Source organism: Talpa europaea (genome assembly GCF_964194135.1).
Source record: "Talpa europaea genome assembly, chromosome: 7".
Taxonomy (NCBI): Eukaryota; Metazoa; Chordata; class Mammalia; order Eulipotyphla; family Talpidae; genus Talpa; species Talpa europaea.
Genome location: NC_140074.1, coordinates 22,514,448 through 22,527,569, shown reverse-complemented (window position 1 = coordinate 22,527,569; position 13,122 = coordinate 22,514,448). Strand labels below are relative to the sequence as shown.

Sequence of the window (13,122 nt, the reverse complement as noted above, 5' to 3'; positions counted from 1 at the left end):
GAGGCGCAGAAGGGTGAGAGGATTCCCCAGAGACAGAGCGGGGAACAGAACAGGCAGATGGACCGAAATACACTGCTGAGGGGAGCAGCGGGCGAGACAGGAGAGGTCTGCCGTGCCATGTGGGATTCTTTCTGGCGGCCGGGAATCGAACCCGCGCTGCAGAGGTTGCAGACAGCTTCACAGTGCTGCGTTCAACCCACTGTGCCACTGGGGAGGCCCTACAAGGTGTACCTTTAGATTAAATTGACCAACCATCATAGTGCTTGGTTTGAAATTTTTAAAACATGCTTATACCAAATGTTCCCTGGCAATCTGTGTTTAACAGGGTTATTGAAGAGCCAGTTCTTTAAAACTTCTCATCTTTAATTGCTCAAATATTTTGGGGACATTGTTACATGGCATTATCTTTCAGAAAACTCACAGGATATATATATACATAGGATTTTGGTATTTTGAGCAGTTATAATTCTCCGAATCCAGTTTATCATCATTCATTACACAAATATTTATTGTATCTAGCACAAGGAGTGCATTATCCTTTTTATTTTCTAAAAGATCCAGCAAATGCTGTGACCCTTAACTGCTCATGTTCTCCTGTTTTCTAGAAAGTTCAAGTCCACATTTGTGACCCACAGCTAGCAAATATATAGGATTCACAGTGCATTCTGTGTAGTTTTTTCCTTTCTGGCTTTAACCCATCTTTATTACCTTTGTTATTCTCTTTGCCCCATTTGTGTTTTGAAAATTTTATTGTGTTGTATCATATGTATGTGCAATAAATCATTTTGTAAAAAGACAAAGCATAAACAAATTAATATCTAAATCTTTTCAGATTGAGGTTGGAGATATATTATCTTCCCTATTAACATAAATAGTAAATGAGTAAAAATGTATATAAAAGCACACTCTTTCCATAAAGTTCTATATGAATTAAATAATTATAAATAAGAGCAGCTGTGCTCAGATTTTCAGAGTTTAGTTTTCCATATTTCTCTTTCTCAGTGCTGAAAATAAAGCGATTTAAAAGTTTCTTACCTCATGGTGTTGGATCAAGAAAAGCTTGACATCACTGACTCAGTATTTGATGCTAGAAGTTGAGGTCCTTATGGGAAACCATTTGAAGTGTGGCCAGAGTGAACCCATCTAAGCCTGTCAGTCTGGGGCATGGTATCTGCTCATGAATTGTCTTTATTTACATTCTCCGCATTATTCACACGGCGATCTTCTTTTTCCTGTGGCTTCTAGGAAAGACATTTTATGATACATATTTTAATGTCTAGAGAATTTCAGTCTTGTGTTCTGCCTGTTCACTTGCTGTAAAGTAAAGGAAGAAACCCTTATCAGCATATATTGTAGGCCTGATGCCTAAAATCTGTTCAACATGCTAAAAGTCTATGAGCCAACTTGGATTAGATGTTATCATCCCAGTTTTTTGTTTAGGGAGGAGTTTCCCCCTCACTTTTATAACTCCTGCAGGAGAGTGAAGATAAATCAGCATTTTTCTTCAAGTGTTTGTATTATCAAAAATAGGAGGAAGGACTGTGTGTCTGTGTGCATGCATATGCATGTGTATGCAAAGTATATACTCAAAACATAAAAGCAAAAGTTGATGATTGGCTAATGGCATTTGAACAACAAAAGCATTTTGGAACTTCTCAGTATTTCTGTCACCTGAGATAAAAACTTTCTTTAAAAAAAATAACTCTGGTCATTTTTGGTGGAGGAGAGGTGAGACCATTTAATTGAACTGACACCTAGTAACAGAATATTCGTAAGTTGCATTAGGTCAAATGTTCAGTTGGTTTTCCACCCTTTACAAAAAATTCCATCCAATTGCCAAAATCATGAGTGGTCATTATCTCGCTTTAATGATTTGTTCAGAATGGGGTGGGTCTGGGAACTCAGTGACCTGAACATTGCCTTCCATGACACTTCACTAATAATGTGTGTAGGTACTTTTGGGAAGTAGTCTTTTAAAAAGACTAGACCTGCACAGTACATCTTGTTCATGCATTAGGACACAGGTTTATATTTGGTCTCTAGATATCATTTATAGTATATTTGTTTATCTGTGCATATAAAAACAAACACACATATGGGCCTCCCCCGGTGGCGCAGCGGTTGAGCGCTGGGCTGCAAAGCTGCCCGCAGCCTCTGCAGCAGTGGTTTGATCCCTGGCCGCCGGCAAGGGTCCCACATGGCATGACAGACCTCTCCTGCCACGCCCGCTGCTCCCTTCAGCAGTGTATTTCATCAGTCTGCCTGTTCTGTTCCCCACTCTGGCTCTGGTGAATTCTCTCACCCTCCCACACTTCTGACTGTACCCAGTGCTTGTATAAATAAATAAATAAATCTTTTAAAAAAAAAAAATGTATCTTTCTAAAAAAAAAAAAAAACACATAAACTGGGCCTCCCCAGTGGCGCAGTGGTTAAGCGCTGGGTTGCGAAGCTGCCCGCGGCCTCTGTGGTGCCAGTTCGATCCCCGGCTGCTCCCCGGCCACCGGAGGAGGGTCCCACATGGTGCGCAGACCTCTCCTGCCGCCCACTGCTCCCCTCAGCAGTGTACTTCGGTCCTTCTGCCTGCTCTGCTCCCCGCTCTGGCTCTGGTGAATTCTCTCACCCTCCCGCGCTTCTGACTGTACCCAGTGCATGTATAAACCAAACAAACAAATAAATAAAACATGCCTCTATTAAAAAAAATTAAACACACATAAACAAATGTATACAGTTATATGCACTTTTTTGTATACTTATATGTCATCAATGACTGCAGTATAAGGTAGTTTATCTCTATCCCACATTGGAATTATTAGCAAACATCACGTGTTTAATTGACTTACCAATATTGACTATGAACCTCAAATATCAAATGGTACTAAGCAGAAGAAATATAAAGATTAATACATCAGTGGCTCTCAAATAGCTATGATCTGGTGTTAAGATAAACATATTAAGAGATTAAAGTTAATATGTACACAACTATTTGAATTGGATCTGTATAAAAGAAACCCCCAAATAATAATAGTGAAGGCACTATTATATTATTAGGGGTCTGGAGTTGGACCTGCTAAGTAAGTCCATTTCTGCTTTCCTATATATTTTTCTCTGTCATTAATGATAGTTCAATTTTTAATTAATCTAACAGTTAATGTAAAATTTTAATTTTTAATCTAACATCTACTCAAGAGCAACAGATTGAGACTTGTCTACAATTTCCTGATCAAACTTCAAACTGTTTCCACTTGGGCCAAAATAAGAACATTTTATCTGCTGATAAAATACTCCACATTTTAAACATAATTGAGCGAGAATATTCTGGCATCTGAAAAAGGAATTGATACAGAGTGGGGGGAAAAAACAGTTGTGTCAGATATTTGTCTTTTCAATTCTGAAGTTGAAACATAGTCAGATCTGACTTGGTTCATGCCTGGGATCCATAAACCCACATAGTGAGCACTCACTCGGTGGTCTGGTCAGCTCAGCCCTAAAGCATGTCACCTTCTGTTAAGCTCTTCCTGATCGCACTGTTACTTTGGAGCTGGAAAGCTGTATTGTTCTTTTCTAAAATGGCTTTGGAACTGTAAGAAATCTTCAGAATCGGAGATATATTCATGATTATCTTCTTTTTGACTCCTTTAGAGACATCAAAACCCTTTAAAATTTTGCCAGAGAAACTTAAACTCTATGAGAAACCTGAAATTCCTTTAAGATGCAAACCTAGTCAAGTCTGAGACATCCAAGAGTGTGAATTCCCATGCCCTTGGTCCACCTGACCTTTCCACAGAGCTCAGTCTCTTATAAGGTCAGGGTGATCTCTCTTCTTTTTTTTTTTTTTTTAAGATTTTTTTTTTTATATTCCCCATACAGTTGCACCCACCTTATTTTGATCCCAATCCCTCCTCTCCCGCCCCCTCCATAGTGTGTCTGTAGTTTATAGTTGCTTGTTGATTTTGATTTTTTCTTTATTATAGTTATTCTTTTTCCTGGTCCCTTATTTAGGTTTTCCAAATTCCTGCTATGAGTGACACCATCCGGTATTTTTCTTTTTCTTTCTGGCTTATTTCACTGAGCATGATCTCTTCCAGCTCCATCCATGTTGCTGCAAATGACATGAGTTTATCTTTTGTGATTGCTGAATAATATTCCATTGTGTATATATAAGGGTGATCTCTTTTCTACCACAAACAACAGCAGTAGTCAGTGATCCTTTTAATACTGCCTACATGATTACTACATGTCTTTTCAAAGGTATCAGCTCTACCGAGGCAATCAGGTAGTTTGGTCTTCTCATATTTGGTGACTAATTTTTTTTTTTTTTTGCCAACTTTAGTTTTTGCTTACTTTATAATTAGCTAAGGCAGGAGGATAAGATGGAGTGGGCCCATGGCAGCACCATCCCTTTGCCTGGTTTACTCTGTCTCCTCCTTATCTCAGCTTAAGAGTCTTCCCCAGGAAAAGCTTCTCTGATCTCTCTAATCAAGTCAGATTCCCCACATGGTATGCTATCAAAGCACTGCATGTCTGTGTTTTATACCTTTTATCCTGATTGCTATTTCACAATCACTGTATGATGATTGGAGCTGCTGCAACCAGGGTGGGCCTCTCTGGACTTAAACTCACAGAGGAGTTTTTACAGTCTGGCCCATAGCAGATCTTAAATTACTGTTGACTGAATGATTCAATAATTTTGTGAGTGTAGATGAGTTTCCTTCACACTCATTTCACACTGTGCTCAGAATCTGGTAATGAAAGAGTTGTTCAGTTCATGTGGGGGTTCATCTACACAGGGCAATTAAAAATAGGTCAATATTTTTATTTTTGTTAAAATGTATGGGATTTTTTGTTTTGTTTTTGCTTCCTTCGATGAAACTTTTTTTTATTTTCTTACATTGTTCATTTTTGTACAATATTTGATTTCTCCACTGAGTTGTAATCCCCGTAAATCTCCCACCACTGCATTATCTGTGAACCATCACCATAGTCCATTGTGCTCTTCCTGCTCCTATTCTGACCCATTCCCTCTCCTGCTGTATGTATTCTGCTCCTATTCCCTCCCCTGCTGTATGCCTCAAAACTATAGTTTCCTGCAAGTTATTTCTTTTTTTCTTTGACCTTTTGTTCAGTTTTGCTATATTCCTCCTATTTCCTGAGCATATCCCTTATAGCTCCGTCCATGTTGCTGCGAATGGCTTGAATTGATCATTTCTGAGTGCTGAGTAGTATTCCATTTATACAGGACAATTTTTAAATGTTACAGTGACTACACCTGATGGGGGAGGGGTAGTTCTATATTTCCAAATGTCAACAATAATTTAAATCAACATTACCTTAATAAAAAAAAATAGTAATAATTGCACCACAGTTACATAGAGGCACATCAAGGAAGTCTTTTTTTTTTTTAAGATTTATTTATACAAGCATTGGGTACAGTCAGAAGCGCAGGAGGGTGAGAGGATTCACCAGAGCCAGAGCGGGGAACAGAACAGGCAGAACAATGAAATACACTGCTGAGGGGAGCAGCGGGCGGCAGGAGAGGTCTGCGCGCCATGTGGAACCCTTGCCCGGTTGCCGGAGATCAAACCAGCCCTACAGAGGCTGTGGGCAGGTTCGCAGCCCAGCGCTCAACCCCTCTACCACCGGGGAGGCCCCATCAAGGAAGTCTTAAGCCAGTACTTGCTTGGCTCTGACTGCATGAAATGTGGCTGAATTCTGAAGTAGCCTCCCTGCAGCCTCCAAACATGTTGTGGGGAATTGCAGCTTGATCACATTGAACTCCTTAAAGACTGAGCTGACACAGGTTCGTTCACAGGCTAAGACTTAGACACTCTATTTTCCTCATATCCTTGCACTTCAGAAAATGTGTAACTGTTGAAGGAGTCATTGTTTTTGTCATCTGTTTTAGAAAATGCTTGGATGCTTTTAGTGAAAACATGCACATTGCCACATTTAAAAAATACAGCACAGATATAATATTAAGTAGTTGTATTTTTCAAACCTTTGCCTGAACATATGTTTGCAATTATTAAAGATTCGAAGAGGAAAACCAAACCTCAAAGATGTATATTAGCAACCATTTTTCTTGAAAGACAGGACAAATTTTGGGGACTTTGTGGAGACAGGCATGTTCAAATGTTCCTACAGTTTTATTTTACAGTTTTACTTTTTCAATGACAGTGATTGAAATCATTTGGGAATGGAATAAATCTTTTGCTATTAGATGTAATTGGAACTGTGGCAGTACAACCTGGTACAATTTGGATTCTTTTTTTTTACTTGAACAATGGAAAGGAGAGATGAAAGGTACAAATAAGTTTATCCGTACATTCATTTAATAGTCTTGTGACTTCAGGTCTGATTTAGAGTAAGAATAAATGTTTTATTAGCTGCATTCAGAACTCAGCTACTTATTAGCTAAGTGACCCTGGCAGGATTCATGTCCTTAGCTATGAAAATGGGGATATTGTACAGGATTGTTTTGAAAATTAATGAGATATTTGTACTGCACCTGGTACAGGGCAGGGCCAGGCAAATCATGGAGCCTCAATGTCAGTTATCTTTGTCACTCTCCATGCCAACACCCCTCTCCCACCTCACACATATACACAGACCTTGCTTCTGTTGGCTTATTCTGTTTCTCTTTTCTTGGTTGAAATGCTAGCTAGCTATTAAAGGAAGTGTTTTCATTATCATCCAGGAAATATTTATTGAGGGCTTACAGTTCACCAAGCACTGTCTGGTTGCTTGGAATACATCAGTGAACCCAAGATATAAAAGCTCTACCCTTCTGGGGCCTCCACGGTGGCGCAGCGGTTGAGCGCTGGGTTGCGAAGCTGCCCGCGGCCTCTGCGACGCCGGTTCGATCCCCGGCTGCTCCCCGGCCACCAGAGGAGGATCCCACATGGCGCGCAGACCTCTCCTGCCGCCCGCTGCTCCCCTCAGCAGTGTACTTCGGTCCTTCTGTCTGCTCTGCTCCCCACTCTGGCTCTGGTGAATTCTCTCACCCTCCCGCGCTTCTGACTGTACCCAGTGCATGTATAACCAACCAACCAAACAAAGAAACAAATAAATAAAACATGCCTCTATAAAAAAAAAAAAAAAAAAAAAAAAGCTCTACCCTTCTGTTCCCTCCTACCCTTCTGTTCCCTCTTCCTCTTTACTCTGTCACTCTTTCTCCTCATTCTTCTTATCTGTCTTGGTTCCCTCCCTCTACTTTTCTCTCTTCTACCCTTCTTTCTGTGTGTTGATTTGAACCCAAAAAACATCTTTAGCCATGCTGTTTCTTCCTTCCATGGTTTGATTTCTATCCCAAATGAATTTAGTCCCCTTTACGGGAAGCATATTTTATGCCTCCTGGAGGGTGGAGGAAGGGTCACTTGGTGGTGATGGACCTCGTGGTGGAGCCCTCCATCAGTGGGCACCTGGTTGAATCACACATCTCTCTTTCTTGTTAGATTGTTGGCTGCGATCATCAGCTGGGAAGCACTGTCAAGGAAGATAACTGTGGAGTCTGCAGTGGCGACGGGTCCACCTGCCGGCTGGTTCGAGGACAGTATAAAGCCCAGCTATCAGCAACAAAATGTAAGACGCTACAGAGTTGGGGCAATCTCTGGGCTTGCTGACTTGTTACTGTTCTTTGCTCAGCTCTGGTCCCTCTCAGCAGCTCAGAATAACATCTCCACCAAAAGGAGGACAGATCTGAAAATGTACCACAGGGAGTTTTCTGTTTCTGCTTTGTGAATTACTTTAAGTGGAACAAGTCAGAACATAAGTTGCAGTTCCACAGAGAGAGCCTTTTCCTTTGAGAAGCAGTAGGAGTGAATTAAAATGGATTATACTATCCATGCAAATAGGAGATTTGCTGCCCAACATGAGAACAGCTGGCAGCCCTAACCCCTATCTGACCTACTTTGGTACACCTAGTAGAATATGGCAGGGTAAGTGAGCACATCAGAACAAATGCACTCCTTCTACTGGGTAATCACATGGTCTTTATTTACAAAGTGACCTTTGATCTGTGCTGATGACAGTGTTTTCTGAGTTCATATTAGACAGTGATTGAGTCACACCATTTATTAGCATTTGTGTCCTAATCTCTCTACTCCAGCATGGTAAATTTCAGGCATTTGATATACATGAGTGTGATTGGGAATTTTATATGATCATTTCATTTAATCCGTTTAGTAACCTTATAGCCCAGTACTGTTTATCCCCATGTTATGAATGACATAACTGAAGCTTAGGCAGATTATGAACTTGTTCAGTCACACATCTATAAAGCAGGAGAGCCAGGATTTGAGCCCAGAATCTTATTCCAGATCCTAAACACTTACTCATTCTTTGGACAGTCCCACAACCCTGTTGGCTGTTTCAGTGGTAGGACATTTGTAAAGCAGATAGATGGATCAAGCAGAGCAGCTCAGATGTCCTGCCTGCTAGCACATAGTCTACGTTCTTGTGATACCTAAACCAACCTGAATGACACAGCCATCCAGGACATTTTACAATACACTGTCTTCTGTTACAATTACTGTTCTAGATGCAATAGCAGAATTTTAGAATAATTTGATCTTGCTCAGATATTGTTTCTAGATTTTGCCATTATCCATAATTCTTTAATAGATCTGTGATTGCTTCTTTCAACATGTCCTCCTGGACTGGGAAGTGAGAATGAATATCTATCTTTACATAGTGTCATTCTGTCCACATCATTTGTTGACTAGCTGCAGAAAAACAATTGGCATATGGGAAATGAGGGCTGGGGCTTTAAATGGATCTGTAGGTCAAGAGGAAAGACAGTGTGTACTGATGAATTATTCTAAGAAGTCAGGGAAATGCAATTTGGCAAAAGGGCTAGACCCTTAGGAAGAGGAGGGGATGGGAAGAAAGAGGAGGGACTTTTAAAAAACAAAAAAAAGATGATGCATACAAGAGCTGGGGTACAGGCCAGAGATGAGGGGGGTGAGAGGATTCACCAGAAACAGAGTGGAGAACAGGCTGACTGAAATACACTGCTGAGGAGAGCAGCAGGTGAGACAGGAGAGGTCTTCTTTGCCATGTGGGTTGCTCCCTGCCCAGCTGGGGATCAAACTCATGCTGCAGAGGTTGTGGATTGCTTCATAGTGCGGTGCTTAACCCCTTGCGCCACCAGGGAGGCCCAAGACAAGGGACTTTTAAACACATGAAACGTTGGAGGTGCTAACTTAGGGTGCTCCCACCATCCTGACACCCCTCCAGTCAGTGAATGTGATTCTAAAAAAGGGGGAAAGAAAGACTCTAGCAGAGAGAATGAAGGATGAGGCAAAGGTAGACATTGATATAGTACATTCCGGTAAGATATTAGTTGTCACTAATATTAGTAGCTTCAACATAATATAATATTAGTAGCTTCAACGTAAGATGAAAAATTAAAGAAATTAGGAGATGGAAACCAGAGATGGAGGCATAATTCTTTTGTAAATCTCTAAATTCAGGGTGAGATTTTTTTTTAAAAGAAAGTTACATTTGAAAGATAACTTTAGTAAAACTCTTGAAGAAAAACTAAAAGAGTTAAAATCTTTCTAATTATTTGTGTCCATAGTCGAATGAGTGCCAGTTCCCTAGGAACCTAGGAATTTCTGTTGGGCTAAAAAAGAGATGGCATGCATTTGTGAAGTAGCTGTTGTACAGCATGTGAGCGCAAGGTTTTCATGACAGGAATCCTTCCTTTATTCCTTCTAATGTCCCCCAACTCATAGAGGATCCTCAACATTCTGCTCAAATAGCTAGTCCTCTTACACTCATATTAGGGGCTGTCAGTGTCCTTTCAAGCCAGAATCACTGGAATATGATAGAGAAGCTCTGAAGGGACAGACAAGCAAATTGAGAGCCATAAGTCATCTCCAGGTCTGCCACTAGAGACCTCAATGAAATGTGCTCTATCAAGACTGATAGTAGGTAAATTATATGATACACAACCTGATGATTATCCGTAATGACAAAATGCAATTGAATCATTTACCTTAGCGCTGACGATGCCTCATGACAAAATGATTTATATCAGTGAAGCCCAGTAAATGCAGGTACCTCACCACAATCCATAGCAGATGCTGAACAAACTGCCTTATTTATGTTTTCTCCACCTCAGAGGAAACTTCCACCTTGTATTTACAGACTGTGAGGTGACCCACAGGCAGGGAAGATTAGGCTGCTTTGCAGGGTCCAGTATCCTGGCCAGGTGAGGTTCTCTCCACCCCTGAAGGCCTGGGGGAGTCCTGCCAGGCCTCTGAGCTCTGCCAAGAGCTCAGTAAGCCAGTCCCAGGCTCTTTTCGAACGCCTAGCACTCGGATTCCCCACATTGAACTCATTTTCTTTCTGAACTTATATCCAAGTTTTTTTCCTAATGTTATCAAGCCTCCGGGGAACAAAGGAAAAACAGGAGAGTGGAGAAAGACCATGGTGGAAAGTTCCAGAAAGACAAAAAAAAGGAGAGGAACTTGTCAAATAAATGCCATTTGCTGGCAAATTAAAAAGCAACTGCCTTTGTATTAAAAGATGTTTCAGTTCCCCAATACAAATGCAGACCAGGGAAGCAGTGCTAGATCAAAGAACCCTTTGCCCCTTTCATGAGGCAAAGGCATTGTGTGCCCTTTAGTGTTCTTTCTATTCTTATTACTAATTTTCTGATTCAGCCCATAGAAAGGAATCTAGTAAAGTTAATAATCACTTGCTTTTGATTCTTTAAGGACTGATTTTTCTCACAAATGTTATTACCTTATACCTTACTATGTATTTTTCAAGTGTACTCAGAATTTACTTAGACCTAGAGACAGTCTGTTTGCTATCAATTTGATATCTCCAGCTTTGCAAACCTTTCATATCTATCTGTATGTTTTAAAATCATCTAGTATCCTAAAATTCTCTCCCATCTGCCTTAAGTATCAAGGGCCAGATAAGCTAATCTGCAAAGATAAAATGAAGTTCCTAATAGCTGGCTGTGCTGCTGAGACTGCAGCTTATGCTGATTTATAATGACTGTGGGTAAATATATTATGGGACTATCATTCTGGCTCAGGGATTTCAAGGCAAAGTGTCTTAGAATAAATTACAGGACTATATGCTACAAAGTGAAACAGGAATTTTTTTAGGCACAGAACTTTAAAGAAACTTCTACCTTGTGCCTGACTTCAGGCTATATTCATAAGCCATTCATTCATTCATTCACACAGCCACATTCACCCATTCATTTACCCAACAAGAATTATTTCTTGGGTAACCGCTATGTGCTGAGGAACTGTTTTATGTGCTGGGAACACAGAAAACAGCAAAACGAACAAAATACATTTTTCTCGTGGAGATCACATACAAGTATGAAGGAAAAACAGATAAACAGACAAAATGTAAAATTTCTACAGGTCATATGGTCATATTGCTCACAGAAAAATGTGAGTCAGGGAAGAAGAACAGGAAATGGAAATATGCCTCCTGCCAAAGGTATTGAAGGGGACTTGTAATTCACTTAGTGAGAGAAGGGCTCACCTATATGATGGCATTTAGCTAAGGGTCTTGGGGTATCACACAAAAGTCAGGGTAAAGAGAACTTCCAGCATAGAGAAAACCAAGCACAAAGTCCCTGAGGCAGATGTGTTATTGACTTAGTTCGTAAAGCACAAAGAAGCTAGTGTGATTGAAGTGAGCTTAAAGAAGACTGGGAAATGATGCAACCCAAATGCCAAAAAACAGATGGCTGGATCAAGAAGTTGTGGTATACATGCACAATGGAATACTATTCAGCAATCAAAAAAGATAAACTTGTGCCATTCACAGCAACTTGGATGGCGCTCGAAGGGATTATGCTCAGTGAAATAAAGCCAGAAGGAAAAAGAAAAATATCAGATGGTTTCACGTATAGGAGGAATATAGGAGAACAAAATAAGGGATCAGAAAAAAAATAACAATAATACGTAAATCAATAAAATTAGCAGACACCTATAAATCAGAGACATTCTGCAAGGGAGGGGGAAGGCATTAGGATCAAAACAGGGGATGGAAGAGCACAAGGGACTATGGTGATGGTTCACGAGTGAATTGGTGGGTATTTTATGGGGACTACACCTGAGAGAGAAAGCATACATTGTACGCAAATGAATAAGGATGTAAAATATATCTATATAAATAAATAGTAAAAGAAAAATATATACACATATATAAAAAGTCTGGAAAATGATGAAAACAGAAATGTTGTGGGGGTGAAGGATGGCACAAACATTGTAAGATTTTGTAAAGACTTTGACTTTTAGTCTGAATAAAATGAGAAGTCACTGGAAGATTTTGAGCAGAAAAAAGTCTTGATTTGGTTTATTTTTTAAATGGCTCACTATGTTGAGTAGATACTCCAGTGGATCCACCAATGGATAAGAAAAGCAGGGCTAGGGACAATGAAGGCTGAGACCCTGGTTGTAGTGCTTACAGATAATGAGAAGTGTCTGTATTCTGTATATACTGCATTTCTTTGAATCTAAGACATCGCTGAAAGATGTGTCATCATTTTAGGTACCACTAAGATAAGGAAAAAAGCTGCCATTGAAATTAAGAGACTATGACTCAAAGCCACCTGATAACTTTGGGGTTTTATGTGATAGCTCTTATTAGGTCTATTTAGATTCAGATTCTCTTTATTAGTTAATTCACAATACTCTTATGCATATTGAAAAGAAAACTAACACTTGATAATTAAACATTTTCTCCAATTTCAACTTCTTTTTGAACTCTGGATTTAGTCAATTTCCACATGTCATCAAGGTTCTTGTGATACTGCATTTTAAAAGAATCCACAAAAGAAACAAAATACATTGATACTGGGTTCTTTTTTCCAGCTTTATGGAGGTATACATAGCATACATGAAACTGGGTATTGAAAGAAACTGGATATTCAAATAGTTTTGAGATACACATCCACCTGTGAAACCACGGTTAAGATCATGAACACATTCATCATCCCAGATGTTTTATTCTGCCCTTTATAATCATACCCTCCTCCTTCCCACTGTCTGTGTCCCCTGACAACCCTGGTCATCTTTCTGTCACTATGGATTATATTGTAATTTATAGAATTATGAATAGAATTATGTAACTATAAAACCTTTT

The 13,122-nt window shown here is 39.8% G+C and overlaps 1 protein-coding gene across 2 annotated transcripts in view; it reads left to right on the top strand.

Annotated features, from left to right (window-relative positions):
• ADAMTSL1 (ADAMTS like 1) overlaps positions 1 to 13,122 on the top strand; it is a gene marked incomplete at both ends in the record, with an annotated part of 350,834 nt that overhangs the window by 116,982 nt on the left and 220,730 nt on the right. For both annotated transcript variants that reach the window (XM_084239275.1, XM_084239274.1), the window contains one exon: positions 7,452 to 7,578. In XM_084239275.1, coding sequence (XP_084095401.1) covers positions 7,452 to 7,578 — 127 coding nt within the window. The remainder of the gene's footprint in view (positions 1 to 7,451; positions 7,579 to 13,122) is intronic.